Below are 20,831 nucleotides of genomic sequence, written 5' to 3'. Positions count from 1 at the left end.
ACAGTGCCCTGCGGCACGCCATGCCAAGAACAGTGCCCTGTGGCACGCCATGCCAAGAACAGTGCCCTGTGGCACTCCATGCCAAGAACGGTGCCCAGTTGCACTCCATGCCAAGAAGAGTGCCCTGTGGCACGTCGTGCCAAGAACAGTGCCCTGGGGCACTCCATTCCTCACGCATGCCGAGCGTACGTTTATACCTTTATCTTGCTTCTCACAAATGGAAGGAGGAAGATGACGATTTTAAGTAATTTTTGAGTTTTGGTATGATAAGGGGTATCAGAGCTCCACGTTTTCTAATAAATAAGTACCCGAATTTTGAAAATGTTGTAGGTATACCCAAAACCAAACAACCCTTGCTATGTATAAATATTCAACCCTGCAAAGCAACTTAAATTAAAGTAGTAAGGATTTGTCTTTCATTTTAGAATAAGCCTTTCAAGTGTTTAAGCTATTAAGTTATTGAGAATATAACTAAATTTTAACTGCACAAATTTTCATCCACTGTAGTTTTGCTCTTATTTCGTCATTTTTCTCCTTGCTAAAAAACAATACTTTTAAAGACACCTTCGTGAAAAGCCAGAGTGAATATCAGCATTACTATGAGAAAATATAAACTAGCATTAATACTAACACCAATTATTGAAAAGAAACAGATGAATCATGAGTTTCGAATCAACAATCAGTATAAATGTACAACCAACTTTTGCACAACTTAGCATTTAAAATGAAATCGCATTAAATACATAATTATTACAGAAAAACAAGTGTACGCCAGCTGGCTATATTTAAAACTTACATATAAATACACAAGTCTGAACCAAATTTGAAAACTTTATTTAAGTTAAAATAAATAGTCATCAATACAAACAATAGCAAAAACGCTTTCTTATATTTATTTACAATACTTATAGATGATCGGTATTTAACTCTTGAAACACCGATGGAATGTGGGGCGTCGGGCCAGGCCTCGCGGACGACAAAAGGCTCTCTGTTCTTTATGTTGTAAAATTAAATACTTAATTTTTCATTTTAATTCTTTCCTAACATAGTTAGTTCACTTTTCTTTTGTCTTTGTTTTGCCTATATCCGTTGCCTATATCATTATAAGTGATCAGCTTAAGTTTATCTTCTGGTTGCCCTGGAAAGCAGTGTCGTGACAAGGTTTCACGACTCAAGCTACCCAGCTTGGGTCGGCATCCGTTCTGGTTTGTTTTATTATATTAGTCTAATTTTTTGGTGTTTTACACCAAGTAAATAATTTATATTTCTATCCTATGAAGTCCATGATATAATAGTGTCGATGACACCAAGGGTTTTAACTAGTAATTTGGAAGTGAACAAAATATTATAGAAGTATAGAAACTAAGATAATAAAATATGTTCGAACTCTGACTTGCTAAGTTTATATTAATTTAATTAAAGCACATAATATGAGGGAGGTGGTACACAACATCACACTTGATTTTATTATATAAAGCACGAAGAACCATTTTAAATATTTGCCACTTTTATCGAATTATAAATAAATTTATCACCCTTCCACGTCCGTGAGGCGATTGCCAACATATAAATGCAAATTTTGTACAATAATAATGATAATTTAAAAGGCACGAGCACGCAACACCCGTTCTATTGGAGCTTCAACAGGATTATGTACCAAAATGAGATGAGTATTACAGGAGAATGTACAATGGACAGTGCCAGGGCAGGGGTACGCCGATTTCGCCTCCGTGTCAATGGTAATAAAGTCGACAACGACGCACCCCGACGGTGAATGTAACATGTGCAGAGTAGGTATACAAGCAAGATAGAGGAGACTATATTTATTTGGGTAAATAACAGTAAATTAACTTGTCTTAACTGTTAAGACAAGGAAGAACTTTTAACCAAAGTTATCGCAAAATCCATTAAATTATATCAAATAGAGATTCATGTAAGTATTATTTAGAATTTTGAACTTAATCTAGTAATAATGCACAGTAAAAGCCTTTACTAGCGAACTATTAATAGGTATAGTTTGGCTTGGATTATCACTTCTCACAGCTACACTTCACGTCTCACATAAAAACTAATTTATTTGTGACGTTATTCTGATAATGGAACCAATTTCACATTTGTAAACACGACAATTCCTAAGTGCTAGCAATCGTAAACCTTCATGAAGGAAGTATGTAGGGAAGCCTATCTATTAGGACTACATTTGAGCTGATAAACGCATATTTAATTTTAACGGGAAGTTACTAAGACTATCCTATAACATTAGCCACGAGTGATGACCTTAGTTTTTAGTTAAAACTTTAAAATAAAATAATATTTCATAATTACGAAAATGTACAACAAATTAAAATATTATATTATTTATATTTTACGCAATACAACTACAAAAAATCTTAAGGCTAGTTCATAAAACTTCGGAGTACCTATTTACATAAGAAAGCTATAGACAAGTCGCCAGTGATGCAACAAAAATACTAACGTCAGTTAAATAAAAATTTAAGTCAAACAAAAGCTCTATTAAAGTATACATTTTTTGGATAAACGACGCATATGTGCCATTCGTTAGTAGGCAAACTCCACATTACATCATTGTGCGTTTTCGTAATTGAGCAATAATATTTTATTTCAAAGATAGAAATGAAAAAAAGGTCACCAATTGGCCAAGGCTGCAGTAAAGGTGCCGTAGCCTACGCACTCGTGGGTCACACAATGTGTTTTCAAACACAATTATTTACCATTTAATGGCGGCGCTCCCGATTATCATATAGCTCAGGTAGCGCCATCTTATGCAATCAAATATAGGTAATATAATTACATTCCGAGAAGACTTTTATATAAATATATACTTTATAAAAATATTGATAGGCCGGACATTCTGATAGGTACAAAAATAATAGCTCACCGAGGAACTTTACTTTAGGAAGTAAATCGAAGGAATATCAATGAGGAATCAGTCATAATGTACCGTGTTACCTATACACAATAAGCGCATCGAATCGGACAATAACAAAATACTTAGCGTTATATACAACGGTCAATCGAATTACATTGGAATAAGTTTATGTCAAAAGTTTCATTTTTGATACAAGCTTTTATTGCAGACTGTACTTTTCTCTCCACAGGCAACTAATACTCATCGAAACAATTCTAACAACGCCAAACACAATTAGGTTGCGTTGATTTATCAGAGTTCCAACGGCTACCTCCTGTCTCCATCATCAGATCAGCTCGATGGTACCATAATATTGCATTGTCACCCAACTTACATATGTGTGCAAATTTCCAGCTTCTTTGAAAACTGGGAAGTGAGTCAAATTAAACTTGCAAGATTTGACCTGTACAAACATAGTTACAAAGGTACAGTCGCCATCAGATATATCGGAGCGACCAAGGTGCTCACTGTTAGAATGTGTCTTCGTAAACTGAAAGAATCTTGTGCTATAGGTAACTGCATAAACGCGCGTGGAACAAGTTTAACTGTTTGGTCACAGCTTACAGCTTTTATCGCATCATCACGCATGTCGCGTGCGTGATGCAATCACATTCTTTTCGACCTTGCTGCTGAGCAGTTCAGATATTTCTGAGCACCTCGGCCGCTCCGATATCTCTGATAGCGACTGTACAATTTACATACATACATTGCAAGTTAAATAAAAGCTTGTAAAAAGTAGAAGCATTCATCCAATGACCACACGACGCAACATAACTTTGTATGTAAATGTGTGTTTGTAGTTTTTAGGTATCCTTATTTATTCGCAATTTTAAATGGTTCTGATCACCCGCTATCCGCATATATATAGATTTGATTATCCAAGCTAAAGTGCAATACTATATAGGTTAGTGTTGGTAATAAGAGTACTTGGAGTTATCACATTAATATTGGAGTATGTTTCTGTGAACTCATTAATTTTTAGCTTGAATTTTTTTAAGGCTGTTATGAATATTGAAAAAATACAATTCAATGTTGCGTTGTATGGACTATTGGACAGTGACAAGTCTAAGGCGGTCTTCACATTGGATGCGGATCCGCACGCCGCTCCGGTGTGCGAGCGGTACATCGCTATACACGTGCATAGCGCTGTTTGAACTAATCCGTATCAGTGTGATAACCACGTATGATCAACATGTGTCGCGCTCGGGACAGTCTCAAGCGACAGTGAACTGTCAAATGATGTGCGAGTCTCGTACGCGCGCGGGTCGCGAGGGGCGCGCGAGGCGAGCGCGCGCGCCGTCGCGGCCATTTTGCGCGTGGAGGCCATTTTGAACGTCACGGCCATTCTGCAGCGTCGGCGAGTCCTCGGGCGCCACGGTGCGGCGCCACTTGAGCCCCAGCGGAGCGCCGCGCCGCTTGCTGGCGGCGCACACCAACAGAACGTCAGCGTCAGACCGAGCCCGCCGCGTGCACCGTCCGCGCTCACAGATATCATAAGCCGCATACCGGTGACAATCTAATGCAAGCTATATCACGATACAGTATCTTAATAATAAGTTCCGATTAATTGTACTGAATCGCCGCTTTACAAGTCCAAATTTTTCAAGAAATATTTTTTTCGACGTCTAAATTTTCAGATTATGATATCTATGTCGCACACGCGTCTCGCCTTTAATGTGTAGCTTACATGCAGTCTACATAAAGTTGTGCAACGTCGCGCGGGTACCGATACAGGGTGGTTTTGCGCAAGTATACGTTACTGTGTGGTGTACGACTACCACATGGAGCGGTTACTCTAACTACAGTGGTTACCGAGGGGACTATACGATACGACATGTAGGCCAGACATTGAAGGGTTAGCCTGTGTGTGCCGCGGGCGATGCGAAGCGAACCAAACATAACATGAAAATAAAACTAGTACTGCGTGCGCACTACACTACACACTCAACAGTTACTAGCCCGACGATAATCACAACCCTGAATAGCCTTTTAACCACTACTGTCTAAGTGGCACGTACTGTCTTATAGTACGCGTTCATGCATTCCCAAAGTTGCGAGTTATTTTAGTTTGGAGCAGTTAAAAGGTTAAATCTGCGAGTAAAAGATGATAGTCGTGGATAAATGTAATACTTATCACAGATCATTTGACGAAAATTGTGTATTATTTTAGGATAAAAGAAAGTTGGGATATATCGTCGAGCGATGGTGGATATATTGTGCTAAGGAATGGGAAAATGCGCTTTATGTATACTTAGGTACAGGTACAGATATTACATATGTGGATATTTTATAATACGTATTTATATACACATGAAAAATTTCTATTGTTTTATGATATGTTGTAAATGTAGTATTTGGAAGACCTCTATTAAATATATGGGTATATTACATGAAAATATAATATATACAGAATATAGTCATATAGACAAATAACTATTCAGTCATACCTATGATTGCTGTATAAAAATAAAAAAAATGCATACAAACAGACATTCAAACATTCCGTTAGAGCCACACGTGATGTACGATGCCAACATATCTAAAAAACTTTCAAATCGTTATTCAAAAGCTATCATATATTTAATGTAATAGTTTCGTCTGCAGCTCGTGTGAGTTTCTCTTCTTTAAACCCAATAGTTACCGAGAAAAGAGTAAACCATGTCATGTGGGGTGAAACATCCATTAATCACAGTGCAAATGTGATAGCTATTATTATACAAGTAAGTACATTAAGGAGAAGGAATCTACAGAACCTGACACGAGCTAAGATTATGAGTTGAATATGTTTAAATGTCACCTATAACGATGAAACCAACACCCTGTTTCGGACTGATAAGCACAGTTTAACCATTTTTAAATCAAAATAATGTTTCACGTCCAAATAACTTTGATACATTAGATATACTAATATTAAATAAATATACTAATATTTGTAGACTCAGGCAACGAACTCCAAAATCTTTAAACGAGTTCTTTTACGATAAAATCGTGTTAATTGTAGATTGCTTTATGTAAATTTCTGCTATATATATCAGATTAGGTATATGATTAAAAATGTGGTTAAATTGTTCAATGTTTCTCAAGTAAGTCTATCCTGCTATGTAATCCCATAACTCAACATTGGCGAAGCAGTCATATTTGAAATAATTTGAGGTTCAAATTTTTAGAACCTAAAATATCTTCGCTAATAAAATAAATGCAATTAGATAGAACCACTACTATATATATAACTGCAGTAAAACATAATTTGCATGTCGAATTTTAATAATACGTCGATCAACTCGAACAAATACTTAATGTTTGGTATATTTAAATACCACTCACGTGGTGCCGTGACCAGTTATGTGATCCTTGTTTCACTCTTTCGCCAATGTTGCATTGAGAATAGGATCTCCTAGGAGAGGAGATATGAGAGAGCTGATTGGAAATTAAGCGTCGTTAAAATTATACTAAGTACTAAATAGTAAAAAAACTTCCTAATTGTAACTTTTTACTCTTGATATCAGTAATTTTGTACGCGCCTTTAATCTAAACACTATGGTGTCCAATAAGCTCTCCCCTCCCCCACACAAGTAAAGCCCCCTACTCGGTTGGCAACGAGACTTCCGACTATTGTGATCTTGGTGTCTGCGCCCGTGTAGTGGTAGCTTTGGTTTCGCAAACAAGTTTTGTCAGTAACAGTAGACAAAAAAAACTATACCTACTAAAAAACTCGTCCCTTTTTGAGGTTATATTACTAGTATATGAAAAGGGCAGTATTATGCTCTGTGCCTCTGTCCTAAACAAACCTCTTGCCAAACTATAGCTACCAAATTATTGTGCGTATTGCGATCCAAGGTCAAGATGATACGAGGTCATAGTTTAGTTGCCAGCCGTGTAGTTCGGCCTTAAGGAGCAAGTGGTGTAACCCTTAACCGACCATCAGTGAACCTTATGTGGTTGCAATAAGGTTTACGGTCAGTGTGGACGACATGGTACTCACGAGAGTCGCGGCTGGTCGAGCAGGTCTGCGGGGTCGCGCTGCTTGATCTCGCTCTCGCGCACCGCCTCCGTCATCGACTTGAACGCGCTGTTGTGGATGCTGCAACGCACGGTCGATGGCTAGTCAGGCTTTAAAATATCGACGCGGACAAAGCGCCAGAAATATGTGGCCACGAGACCCTATTGCCGAGACCTTAAGGCAGTGTATAGAAATAAATGGCCCTTTAGCCGTATCGATTATATGTATGCGTACACGACCTTATTGCCGAGACATTAAGGTATTGTATCTATAGATATTATTGGTCCTTTATCCGTATCGATAATTTAGATCTTGACTGTACTTTTAGAAAAACATGTAGGGTTATAAGACATTTTAGGATATTCCTACTCAGAATCATGAATAGTATTGACTCTATATACCTACTAAGAGGAAAAAGTGACGATTTAGGATTTTTCGTTACGTTACTTCTGAACAATTGCCTATAAGTAAAGTAACATATAAGTTGATTCCTAAAAATAAGAACACTTCCTCCTAGTAGAATCAATCAGTTGACTGATAGTAGTAATGTACTTACTAATAACCTAAAGTTTTCTCGAGTTAAAAAAAACTGAAATTAACGTATTCTGAAAAACCGAATAATAATAGAGTCACAAATTTGAAGCACCTATGCTAAAAGTGTGAAAAATAGCGCAGGAAAAAGGAGAGTCAAGGTTTAGGAGCTAAAAGGGATATTTTTGACTGAAATACAAATTAAGATTTTAGTGATATGAATCGCTGTGAATGTCGGGCGGATAGTTGGCAGAATTGGTAACGCGTTGACACGGTAATCCTAAGCTGTCAGTTCGGATCCTACGTTGAGTTGATCACAGTATTTTTTTGTGATAAACATCTGTATATACAATTGATAAAAGCGAACACCTGTATTCATTAGGTCGCCACATTTCGCCGTAGGACTCGTTCGCTCAACTCCCCGTCCGGCCGATTGTACAGAGGGTGGGTAAACGTTCTGAGCGTCGGTAGCTGGACCAAGAAAGCTGCGAGCGAGTCACTACGCGTCTCCGGCGGCAAGTCCGTTCTAAAAAGGCGTTAACTTCTTTAAAAAAAACCGGCCAAGTGCGAGTCGGACTCGCGCACGAAGAGTTCCGTACCATTATCTATAAAAACGGCAAAAGAATCACGTTTGTTGTATGGGAGCTTGGGAGCCCCACTTAAATATTTATTTTATTCTGTTTTTAGTATTTGTTGTTATAGCGGCAACAGAAATACATCATCTGTGAAAATTTCAACTGTCTAGCTATCACGGTTCATGAGATACAGCCTGGTGACAGACAGATGGACAGCGGAGTCTTAGTAATAGGGTCCCGTTTTTACTCAAAGTTAACTCGACATTTAGTAACTGATTATAGGTATAATAGGTAATTTGGGGAATCACAATTTCTACTTCGGAGGTAGCTAGAGTCTAGAGGTATACTACGCAATCTAAAACAAATTCTACTGCAAAGTAAATAGGGTTGATATTAACTTGTTTTGGCCGGTCGTCTTCTTCAAGCAATAATACATAGGGTACCTGAAGGGCATGGCTTGTGGACAAACCCTGCCGCGCCCTTTAAGAAAAAGGGACACAATTAGATACAAATGTTCAACTCATTTCAAGATAAATAGGTGAATCAACTTATTTCGTGCATCCACACCTTTAACCCTCAAATGCAGGATTTTTTCTTTTTGCCTGAAATTAATATATGTGTTGCATAATAAAATTGTTTACTGATTCAGGGAATAATAATAATAAAACATCGATTTTCACTGCTAAATCAGTGTTAGAATTTACATAGGCTAAATCATATTTATGTAAATATATAATTTTCAGTAAGAAATATATGAAAAATCTTACTACCATCAGAAAGGTACACTATTTCTGCTATACACCTATGATGAAGATTTTAAATATAAAATAATGGCAAATCCCGAAAAAAACACTAAAAATGACCAACTTTTCCAGATTTTCCAAATTTTCCGCCATTTCGTCTTAAAACAAATGTAACTTTTAAAAACTAAAATACTGCGCAAATTGAATAAAACATATGGAAGTGTATTAATTTACGATCAAAATAATTATACAGGGCCAAATAAATTTTATCTAATTTAAAATTATATGTTTTTTTGTTGTGTAGGCTGCAGCTGCATCCATCAGTATGCATTTAAGGGATAAACGCCACGCCTATCGTGCGCGGTGCGTCATCACCTTGTCTTGTCGGACTGCACGAAGGTTGATATTGGGCTGTATGTAGCTGCGCGCGTCATTTGACGTCTTTGGCAGTCGTCCCATCTTTATACTTTTTCTCAAAAATGGACGGCAAAGTCGACGTTGCCGGTTAAAAAACTAGGTCGCGAAGTGCGTAGTTTATGGTCAGTCAAAAAATTAAAAAGTTAAAAACATTGCAGTTTCGATTTCAGGACTGCAATGTTGCATATAAATTCCATTATTGGTCGAGTTCCAAACTTTTAAAAAGTTGAAGTGGCCATATCAAATGAAGGAATAGGTCCATTAAACAGCCGAACAGATGACCAGTATTATTATAATGTTGGTACCGTGATTATTTAGGTGTCTCAAATAGGTTGGCGTATTTTCAGCAGAAAAATACACTTCTATTTTTAATTAAAAAAATAAAACGGCGGCAAAGCAAATCTTTTTACTTTTTTCTGTGAAAATATATACATAAGAACGTGGCTTTTGTAAAATATTTCTATTTTAGTTGTATTTATTGCGCCATTTTTGAGAAAAGCACTATATATGACTCGGCTGGAAGGCTACTTGCTGGCTTCGTTTTCAATTAAACGGACTCCCAAGAGTCCCAAGGTCGTCCGTTTAAAACGAATCCTCAGCCAGCAAGTAGCTACTTCCGAGCCTCGACAGTAATGTACTATTATACCACCGGATTAAAGGGTTAAGTTAAAGGTCCCATTGCCGTGCCGTGACCGCACTTTACCCAGTAAAGAGTCTAACTTTAGTCCGAGCAAAGCGGCTTTGTCGCAAAGGCCGCAGCGTGGGAATGGGAAAGGGGGAAAAGGGAATGGTTGATTGCGGTGAAAGGACCTATTTATGACCCTTAATTGTCGGTTGGGCGCTTACTTATTTAGTTGCAGAAAGATAAAAATTGCGTAATTTGTGTGTTAAGAGGGGGCATAAAGCCATGAAATTAGAAAGATATGGCAATCGCGCGGTTATTAATGTTTTACTTCAATAACTCTGAAAATATAGTTATGTTTAAAATTTTGCTAGTCAAATCACTCGGCTATATCACTAGCTATTTTATACTAAAATTATATTGCTGTGGTATGCAGGGTAACGATATAAAATTAAAAATTAATAAAAATTAAACATGTTTACGTGATTTTATTCTATCGAACTTACCTTTTAAGGTTCAGATTAGAGTCTGCCCTTGCAAATATAGTTTCTGTATGTTTTTTTCATGGCATATGCCTTAATAATAACTTGTAACATTCCATTAAAAAAAAATTGGATTAGCCCCCTCTTAACATAACATCCGATATGGGCTAGTGGCTAGTATTTATTTTTGCATTTTTTACTTTAGAATGGGCGAGGGATATAGGTATGAGCAGGGAGCGCTTTTTCACTTTTACATAATAGCAGAATCGGACTAACCTCAAAATCTCTAGAACAGTCCTGAAATTGGTATGTATGTTAATAAACCTGCATATATATGTGTTAAAAATAATATCTCGCACACATATCAATGTGATTCAGTAAGGGGGCGGACTGAAAATCAGCGCTGTGCGGTCAATTCTTAATGAAGTTGCTGGCGCAGCATATGCTGAGCCCGTTCCTTTTGTCGCGCATGCCAATTTTTTATATTATTTGTAAATATATTCCCGTAATTTCTCTTTTGTTGTGTGGCAATAAATGTTTTCTTATTCTTAATAAAATTTCTCTTTTTCATGTCTACACTATTTGACATTTGGGGACCTCGAGAAACCGCCGCCATCTTGGAAAATGTGTGGAAAATGTATGTTCTTAGAGGAAATACTTGCTGAATCCAGATTTAGCGCTTATACTTTTCCAGGGGACACTCTCTTAATAGGAAACTTTGAGGAATATGAATTCCACTTGTCTTTGCCTTTTATTAAAATACATACCAAATTTCAGCATTGTTCCAGAAATTTCGAGGTTAGCCCTAATCCGATTGTGCTGCAATGAAATTTAAGAAGTTTGATGTATCCTGTGTTATTTTAACACATTCACTGCCAGTGCGAGCTACGCGCTAAGAGCGTAGCTGATAACACAATAAAACCCGTATGTAGCCAAAAACGCCCACGAACAGAGAACTCACCTATCAGGTCGCTGACAGTGAATGTGTTAATAAAATAAGAATAATCAAGTACATTATTGCTGTGTAGGCTTTAATAAAGCTATGGATTTTTGTAAAACACTGATGAGTGTGTGTGTGTGTGTGTGTGTGTGTGTGTGTGTGTGTGTGTGTGTGTGTGTGTGTAACTCACACAGTGACGAGCAGGTCGGGAGCGAGGGTAGCCACGGGGATGAGGACCAGCCCGAGCCAAAACACAGCGGAGGTGAACACCATCCGGTCCATACCGCGCATCACGCTGCCGATCAGCACCACTGGGTAGATGTTACTGCACACACAAACAATATTATAACAGGATACTTATTTATTTAAACTTTATTGCACGATATAAAATTGTACAAATGACGGACCGCCATGCCGACCAGATGCCGACATGAATGACCCGCATGAGTGACCAACGTCCACGCGTGCGTAGACGGCCTTCAGATACGTTAGCATGTATTGCACAACGGCTCGTGCCGACATTACCAACCTGTAGATGAGGATGAACAGGAACCACATGGCCAGCGAGCCCCAGATGCCGACGTGAGTGACCCACGTCCACGAGTGCGTGGACAGCCCGGCCTTTAGGCACACCGTTAGTACCACGTACTGAAACGAACAACCGCTTGTAAGACAATAAAAAAAAAGGAAAACTTACATAAATACTTTAGGAAAATTGGAGTCGCGACTGCGAACCGCTATCGCGTTCGGCGCTATAGTTTCTCTTTGGGCATTTTTGTCATCTAGCTAGAATGTGGAGTAAAACGTATACAATTCCTTATGTCTGACTCACGCTTGAGCATTTTTAAGGGTTCCGTAGTCAAAATGGCAAAAACGAAACATTTATTATTATTTGATGTTGATGGGGTATTTTTTTTTTGTATTATCACACCCAGTTTTTTTTGCGTCAAAAAAATTTTGTACTTTTTCCTAATCAGAACACGATACCGAATATGCCCTTAAACGGATCCCCACTATTTTTGTTACATCCTGTATATGGCGTTGTCAAACTGCGCGCTGTACAGTCGAGTTGCGCGCGGCACAATACACGTGGGGTCATTTTTAGTGTTCCGTACAAAACTTTGTTCACGGAACAGTTATTGAGCTCTAGTCAGGCTTCTATAGTTAGATATTCTAGTTGGTTGCGTACCGTGTAGACGATGTTGCCGAGCACCAGGTACCCTCCGTCCTTCCCGTGGGGCCACAGCACGTGCTGCTCGGTCATGAGCACCGGCAGCCAGAACAGCAGAACGGAGTGGATCAGGGAGTTGACCATCCACACCCAGAACACTCGTACGTTGAACAGCAGGCCTTGCTGCGACGGCAGGTACAGAACCGGGTGCTGTGGACATAAATAGGGCAAATGCCTGACTAGTACAATCGAACTAGGAGTGGAAGTGGTCGCCATGGCCGACATCGGTAGGAAGGATCATCATTATCAAAATCAGTTAATTTTTCGAATAGTCAAAACTATTAGCTACTATGAAATTTATATGAAAATCAGAACAAGTGACGACACGGTTCCGCACTTGTATCGTAAATAACTATTTCAACACACTTGCTCAAAACGACGTTTTTATTTCACCGATTTTAGGCTCATAATCCTAGATGTTAAACACGCGTGCTCTTTCAGTATATTATAACACTCGTGCTTTTCCATTATATTATCCGATTGAGTTAAGAAGGTAACTGATTGACAATAATATGCATGGAAAGGGAGCCTTCTTTAATTAGCTCCATGCATGAATTTATTTTTATTTTTGGATTCATAATTTATATCATTGGAACACCGGAAATGATAAAAATACTTTTGTAAACCTTAACATTATTTTATTAAAAAATATTTAAAATGTTGAAAATTTTTGAGCGGTTGAAACGCTCATAATTTTTGGCGCGAATTCGACAGAGCGTGATGACGTCACACGTTGGGCGGTCCAACTGACGTTTGCTACTAATGACACTAATCTGTCGAACGCGTGACGTCACGTGGCGTTTCGAGCGTTTCGCTCACTAGCTTTTCGCGGGCAAATTTTTGTACTTTTTTATTTATAATTTTAAGTAATTAAATGGTAATTTAAAAACGGAAATGCATTTGTAACATGATATAACGGTAACAAACATCCGAATAAAACATATTTCGTTCATAAACTTCATGCATGAGGCTAATTGGTCGGACTGGCGGGCACCGGCGCGCCCGACCGCCTGCCGCGGCCCGGTCGGCCCTCGCCCCGCCCCGCCCCGCACCCCGCCCCTCGCCCCGCCCCGCACCCCGCCCCGCCCGCACCCCGCCCCGCCCCGCACCCCGCCCCGCCCCGCACCCCGCCCCTCGCCCCGCCCCGCACCCCGCCCCTCGCCGCGGCCGGGGCGAGGGGCGGCCGGCAGTACGAGTATGACAGATGCAACACACAATACTAACTGTTTTAACAATTCAAATTTGATTAATACGAAAGTTTATTTTTTTTCTTCGCAAGTGTGTTGAAAAACGTCGTATGAAACGCGTGTGCATTGGTCATTACAATGTCGCCTTGTGTGAAATGACCAACTTAGCTGCATCACAATTTACTATTAAAAACAGGCGACATCTCTTTAGAACATTATTTCGCCGGGAAACGGTAACTCGTGGTTGAGCGATTTTGTCGGACGAAGCAAAGCTGAGTCCAATAGTATAACACGAATCCACGAATCGTTATTCCCTCCGAAGAATAAACGAGGTGGTGTCGCGTTTATTTTGGAACAAACGAAGGTCTAGATGGCTGTTTAACTCACCCTGATCATGATTTCTGGTGAACACAGCTTGTCGAAGAGGCCGATGGCGAAAGGCGGCAACGCCGTGAAGATCACGTTGTAGAAACCTATCGACCACCGCTCGAACAGGATCTGGCCCGACCTGAACATACGATACATGACACATATTTTATAACAGGTTATTCATATTATATTATTTTTAGTTTATTTATACTGGTTCACTTTTTTACTTCATACTAAATATTCCCAGTAGGCCGAGCACATGATTGACGCATATCTCGCCGCGAGATAGACTACCCGTCTTTTACTAACTGTATGAATTAAAGGGGGACGGGTAGTCTATTTCGCGGCGAAATACTCTCGCGCCAATCATGTGCTAGCCCGGCTATTATCAGTTGTTTTGTCTTTCTATAACGTCAAACTAACTCTTATTTTAAAAATGACTAATAGCAACATAAAAAAAATGTTTTCATTTTTTCCCCTTTATTTGTGACATCGCTTCTATCAACTTGCAACGCACTGGGATTTATTATATACGTTTCTTAATCCCTTGTGAGTTTACATTCGATCACCATACGGCATCATTCCGTTTTTTCTGTTCTATTCTATTCTATATGCCAAAACGACCTTGAAGTTAAATTGCAGTTGAATTTTTCTTGTTATGTTGTACAGAATAGGGAACTCCATATTTCCACCAAATTGTATCAAAACGGCAACAAAATTGGCTCTAAAAGGTGTTTTTAATTTAGTCGCATTGTGTATGTTCTAATCCCTTTGGGGGCACGCGTGTGGCACCTCTATATTATAAGTACTTGTTTTTAGAGTAGTAAAAAATGTAGTGCGTCTTACCAGGCCGAGTACATGGCGAACCAGAGCTCTATGACGTAGAGGCAGATGTTCTTGTAGAAAGAGTACAGGATCAGCTTGCTGATGCGCGAGTAGTTCCAGGCGCCGTGCACCAGCAGCAGCCGCAGCAGGAAACGGAACTAAACACAAATATACATTTAGTGGGAGTCCAGGAGGAAAACTTGCACGCTTGACGCTGATCAAAGTGACGTTTATGGCAATGATACACAAAAAAGAAAATTTTGTACAGTGGGAATTAGTGTTAATTATTTGATGCCGATGCCGACGCTGGCCGCTGTGTCACGGTGGCGTGCTGTACCTGCGCGATGCTGTAGTCGGAGGCGCAGACGGCCTGCAGCCCCTCGACGCCGGAGATGCCGACGCCGACGCTGGCCGCTGTGTCACGGTGGCGTGCTGTACCTGCGCGATGCTGTAGTCGGAGGCGCAGACGGCCTGCAGCCCCTCGACGCCGGAGATGCCGACGCCGACGCTGGCCGCTGTGTCACGGTGGCGTGCTGTACCTGCGCGATGCTGTAGTCGGAGGCGCAGACGGCCTGCAGCCCCTCGACGCCGGAGATGCCGACGCCGACGCTGGCCGCTGTGTCACGGTGGCGTGCTGTACCTGCGCGATGCTGTAGTCGGAGGCGCAGACGGCCTGCAGCCCCTCGACGCCGGAGATGCCGACGCCGACGCTGGCCGCTGTGTCACGGTGGCGTGCTGTACCTGCGCGATGCTGTAGTCGGAGGCGCAGACGGCCTGCAGCCCCTCGACGCCGGAGATGCCGACGCCGACGCTGGCCGCTGTGTCACGGTGGCGTGCTGTACCTGCGCGATGCTGTAGTCGGAGGCGCAGACGGCCTGCAGCCCCTCGACGCCGGAGATGCCGACGCCGACGCTGGCCGCTGTGTCACGGTGGCGTGCTGTACCTGCGCGATGCTGTAGTCGGAGGCGCAGACGGCCTGCAGCCCCTCGACGCCGGAGATGCCGACGCCGACGCTGGCCGCTGTGTCACGGTGGCGTGCTGTACCTGCGCGATGCTGTAGTCGGAGGCGCAGACGGCCTGCAGCCCCTCGACGCCGGAGATGCCGACGCCGACGCTGGCCGCTGTGTCACGGTGGCGTGCTGTACCTGCGCGATGCTGTAGTCGGAGGCGCAGACGGCCTGCAGCCCCTCGACGCCGGAGATGCCGACGCCGACGCTGGCCGCTGTGTCACGGTGGCGTGCTGTACCTGCGCGATGCTGTAGTCGGAGGCGCAGACGGCCTGCAGCCCCTCGACGCCGGAGATGCCGACGCCGACGCTGGCCGCTGTGTCATGGTGGCGTGCTGTACCTGCGCGATGCTGTAGTCGGAGGCGCAGACGGCCTGCAGCCCCTCGACGCCGGAGATGCCGACGCCGACGCTGGCCGCTGTGTCACGGTGGCGTGCTGTACCTGCGCGATGCTGTAGTCGGAGGCGCAGACGGCCTGCAGCCCCTCGACGCCGGAGATGCCGACGCCGACGCTGGCCGCTGTGTCACGGTGGCGTGCTGTACCTGCGCGATGCTGTAGTCGGAGGCGCAGACGGCCTGCAGCCCCTCGACGCCGGAGATGCCGACGCCGACGCTGGCCGCTGTGTCACGGTGGCGTGCTGTACCTGCGCGATGCTGTAGTCGGAGGCGCAGACGGCCTGCAGCCCCTCGACGCCGGAGATGCCGACGCCGACGCTGGCCGCTGTGTCACGGTGGCGTGCTGTACCTGCGCGATGCTGTAGTCGGAGGCGCAGACGGCCTGCAGCCCCTCGACGCCGGAGATGCCGACGCCGACGCTGGCCGCTGTGTCACGGTGGCGTGCTGTACCTGCGCGATGCTGTAGTCGGAGGCGCAGACGGCCTGCAGCCCCTCGACGCCGGAGATGCCGACGCCGACGCTGGCCGCTGTGTCACGGTGGCGTGCTGTACCTGCGCGATGCTGTAGTCGGAGGCGCAGACGGCCTGCAGCCCCTCGACGCCGGAGATGCCGACGCCGACGCTGGCCGCTGTGTCACGGTGGCGTGCTGTACCTGCGCGATGCTGTAGTCGGAGGCGCAGACGGCCTGCAGCCCCTCGACGCCGGAGATGCCGACGCCGACGCTGGCCGCTGTGTCACGGTGGCGTGCTGTACCTGCGCGATGCTGTAGTCGGAGGCGCAGACGGCCTGCAGCCCCTCGACGCCGGAGATGCCGACGCCGACGCTGGCCGCTGTGTCATGGTGGCGTGCTGTACCTGCGCGATGCTGTAGTCGGAGGCGCAGACGGCCTGCAGCCCCTCGACGCCGGAGATGCCGACGCCGACGCTGGCCGCTGTGTCATGGTGGCGTGCTGTACCTGCGCGATGCTGTAGTCGGAGGCGCAGACGGCCTGCAGCCCCTCGACGCCGGAGATGCCGACGCCGACGCTGGCCGCTGTGTCACGGTGGCGTGCTGTACCTGCGCGATGCTGTAGTCGGAGGCGCAGACGGCCTGCAGCCCCTCGACGCCGGAGATGCCGACGCCGACGCTGGCCGCTGTGTCACGGTGGCGTGCTGTACCTGCGCGATGCTGTAGTCGGAGGCGCAGACGGCCTGCAGCCCCTCGACGCCGGAGATGCCGACGCCGACGCTGGCCGCTGTGTCACGGTGGCGTGCTGTACCTGCGCGATGCTGTAGTCGGAGGCGCAGACGGCCTGCAGCCCCTCGACGCCGGAGATGCCGACGCCGACGCTGGCCGCTGTGTCACGGTGGCGTGCTGTACCTGCGCGATGCTGTAGTCGGAGGCGCAGACGGCCTGCAGCCCCTCGACGCCGGAGATGCCGACGCCGACGCTGGCCGCTGTGTCACGGTGGCGTGCTGTACCTGCGCGATGCTGTAGTCGGAGGCGCAGACGGCCTGCAGCCCCTCGACGCCGGAGATGCCGACGCCGACGCTGGCCGCTGTGTCACGGTGGCGTGCTGTACCTGCGCGATGCTGTAGTCGGAGGCGCAGACGGCCTGCAGCCCCTCGACGCCGGAGATGCCGACGCCGACGCTGGCCGCTGTGTCATGGTGGCGTGCTGTACCTGCGCGATGCTGTAGTCGGAGGCGCAGACGGCCTGCAGCCCCTCGACGCCGGAGATGCCGACGCCGACGCTGGCCGCTGTGTCATGGTGGCGTGCTGTACCTGCGCGATGCTGTAGTCGGAGGCGCAGACGGCCTGCAGCCCCTCGACGCCGGAGATGCCGACGCCGACGCTGGCCGCTGTGTCATGGTGGCGTGCTGTACCTGCGCGATGCTGTAGTCGGAGGCGCAGACGGCCTGCAGCCCCTCGACGCCGGAGATGCCGACGCCGACGCTGGCCGCTGTGTCATGGTGGCGTGCTGTACCTGCGCGATGCTGTAGTCGGAGGCGCAGACGGCCTGCAGCCCCTCGACGCCGGAGATGCCGACGCCGACGCTGGCCGCTGTGTCATGGTGGCGTGCTGTACCTGCGCGATGCTGTAGTCGGAGGCGCAGACGGCCTGCAGCCCCTCGACGCCGGAGATGCCGACGCCGACGCTGGCGCGCTGTATCATGGCCACGTCGTTGGCGCCGTCGCCGATGGCCAGGGTCACTGCTCCCGTCGCCGACGACACCATCTCCACCACCTGTTTGACAAACCACTTATATATCAAAGAGTTATTGATTGTAATAGAGGTAAATTTTAAAAGAAACACGCCCCCTAATTTGATAACCGAAACAGTTGACGGTACGGTACGGTACGGTAGTTAGCATTAAAAGTAACGGATCAAACTAAACTAAGCGTAAAATGTCTACCAATCTCTAAAGCTTAACAAAAATATATGTCTTTTTATGTAAAACATTCACATTGTGAGCCAGACGGTTTAAAAAAATATTCGAGACAATTTAAGAAACTACATTTGGGTAGTTTTGCGGTACCTATACGGCCAGTGGACTGACTGGCCTCGGCTTTCTGTACCTATATAGGCGAGACGCGGCAGCAAACGACCACGCGGACCAACTTACACAGCAAAGATCCAGGAAGTCCTTCTTCAGGTCGCAGCCTATGGCGTAGATGAGCGTCTTACTGTCCACGATTCTGCTCCAATCTACATTAACTTAACTATAGTCAACATACCTCCGCCTTCTGTATGGGCGAGACGCGGCAGCAAACGACCACCTTGCAGGAGATGCAGAGGTCCAGGAAGTCCTTCTTCAGGTCGCAGCCCATGGCGTAGGTGAGCGTCTTGCCATCCACGATGAGGGCTACTTCGTTCTGCTTGCGGAGGTTCTCGCCGAAGTCGGCTGAATGACGAGCGATAATCTCTCGTGTGGCCTGAGAAGTAATAGCACAGATAAATAATAGTATTTGATGCAGAATGGACACCCGCCACCCCGCCCCGAATGGAATTACCTCACCCCGCGGCAACAGATTGTCTACAGTTTGACAGAATTCCAGTTCGATTAGCAACGCGATGACGAAAACTTCAAAATGCCGGTGATCATCATCATCATCATCATATCAGCCCCTTATGGAACACTGCTGAGCATAGGCCTCTGAGCGTCCAGTACGCCACTTGTCCCGGTCCTGAGCTAATCTCATTCAGAAGTGACCCGCAATCTTCCGGATGTCGTCCACCCACCCAACGAGCCAACGGACGCCAAAATGCTGTATTGTGCCAAGTGCAAGTGTGCTTGTCAATTTCAAGTTCAAACAGCTTTTTTCTTGTACTACGTTACTATAGTTACGCCAAAATAGTTTTAGCTGACTGCCCTAAGGAACTTACACACACAATGATGAGACACAGACAGTGATCTGATAGTCATTACAAAAGATGCATTTTGAGATGGGAGCAGGCCGCTTCGCGTGGGGAGCTGCGACGTGAAACCTGCTCAAGTGCCAAAGTCTCTTCTCGTTTTTTCTTGATCCGGAAGAAAGAGAAGGGTTCTTAGACAGTGCTTCCTGGGAGAACGGTAAACAATCTCTTGATTGACCCCAAGGATTTCTCACCATTGCTGCCAGTGTCCTGTCAGGAGGGGGGTTGAGGGGAACAGGGTTCTCTCTCAATGAGGGACTGAAGTGGCCGTGGTGAGGAACAGGAATGTCATTGTTCTGTATAAAACTGCGGACCCCTTAACCTGTCTAGGCAGAGGGTCTATGATGACGAGCCGGTGGTTGCTCGTGCTGGCCGATGCCGACCGCGAGTATGACCACCTCTATAAATCACGACAACAACCTACCCATTCAGGTGAAGGTTGTCATGAGGGACCAGCGTAAAAAACGTCTTGGCTTGGTGATAGTAGACTCAAATAAAGGATGTTTTTCGAAGCACCCCATATTCACAATGACTAAATTCAATACAAAAAATTCAGTTTGTTACGTAAATAAAATCATTTTATTTTAATTGACATACACGCGCTGCCATTCCGTACTTTAAATTGAGATAAAAACGTACGGTCGCGGTTGCATACTAACATCGAAGTAGTGGCCAGTGCGTACGGTGCCTAGTGGAATGGTCCGTCTGCCACCTCTAAAAATAATCTTACATCCAAACTGTCCTCGTTGAGGATCATGAGCGGCATGTTGGCGTTGATGAGCTGCGCCGAGTGCGCGATGTTGATGGCGGTTTCCTGTTTGTCCCCCGTCAACACCCACACGTTGATGTTTGCTTTAAGCAACGCCGCTATCGTCTCTGGCACGCCGTCCTGCGGATTAACATACACGGTGCTTTTCTAAAGTCCGTCAATTTCAAGAGTGCATTCCTGAGCTTAAATTAAGTAATTTTCTCAAACAAACCGGTGTTCTAACTCAATTTTGGAGATAATCAATAATTTATTTTTATCTCATAAGGCCCTTACGAGCGTGTACACTTGCCTTCGGGCCTGTTTACATATTGATTAGTGTTTAGTATGAGTTTATGCATTTGCTACTAAACACAAGTACTATCTCGGACGATCGATATTTGAAATGTCATTGATATGCTATAGTTTTCAATTGTT

General features: G+C 44.8%; 1 protein-coding gene across 1 annotated transcript in view; it reads right to left on the bottom strand.

Moving 5' to 3' along the window:
• LOC134741560 (probable phospholipid-transporting ATPase IA) overlaps window positions 1-20,831 on the bottom strand; it is a 73,985-nt gene that overhangs the window by 8,934 nt on the left and 44,220 nt on the right. The window contains exons 14-22 of the mRNA XM_063674386.1: window positions 20,379-20,537; window positions 18,970-19,167; window positions 18,320-18,478; window positions 14,873-15,009; window positions 14,045-14,165; window positions 12,429-12,620; window positions 11,769-11,887; window positions 11,430-11,564; window positions 6,912-7,010 (exon numbers count right to left, since the gene is read on the bottom strand). Coding sequence (XP_063530456.1) covers window positions 6,912-7,010; window positions 11,430-11,564; window positions 11,769-11,887; window positions 12,429-12,620; window positions 14,045-14,165; window positions 14,873-15,009; window positions 18,320-18,478; window positions 18,970-19,167; window positions 20,379-20,537 — 1,319 coding nt within the window. The remainder of the gene's footprint in view (window positions 1-6,911; window positions 7,011-11,429; window positions 11,565-11,768; window positions 11,888-12,428; window positions 12,621-14,044; window positions 14,166-14,872; window positions 15,010-18,319; window positions 18,479-18,969; window positions 19,168-20,378; window positions 20,538-20,831) is intronic.

This window comes from Cydia strobilella, chromosome 5 (assembly GCF_947568885.1).
Source record: "Cydia strobilella chromosome 5, ilCydStro3.1, whole genome shotgun sequence".
NCBI classification, from domain to species: Eukaryota; Metazoa; Arthropoda; class Insecta; order Lepidoptera; family Tortricidae; genus Cydia; species Cydia strobilella.
Note: the sequence above shows the minus strand (reverse complement) of the source record. Positions and strands in the feature narration are given on the sequence as shown.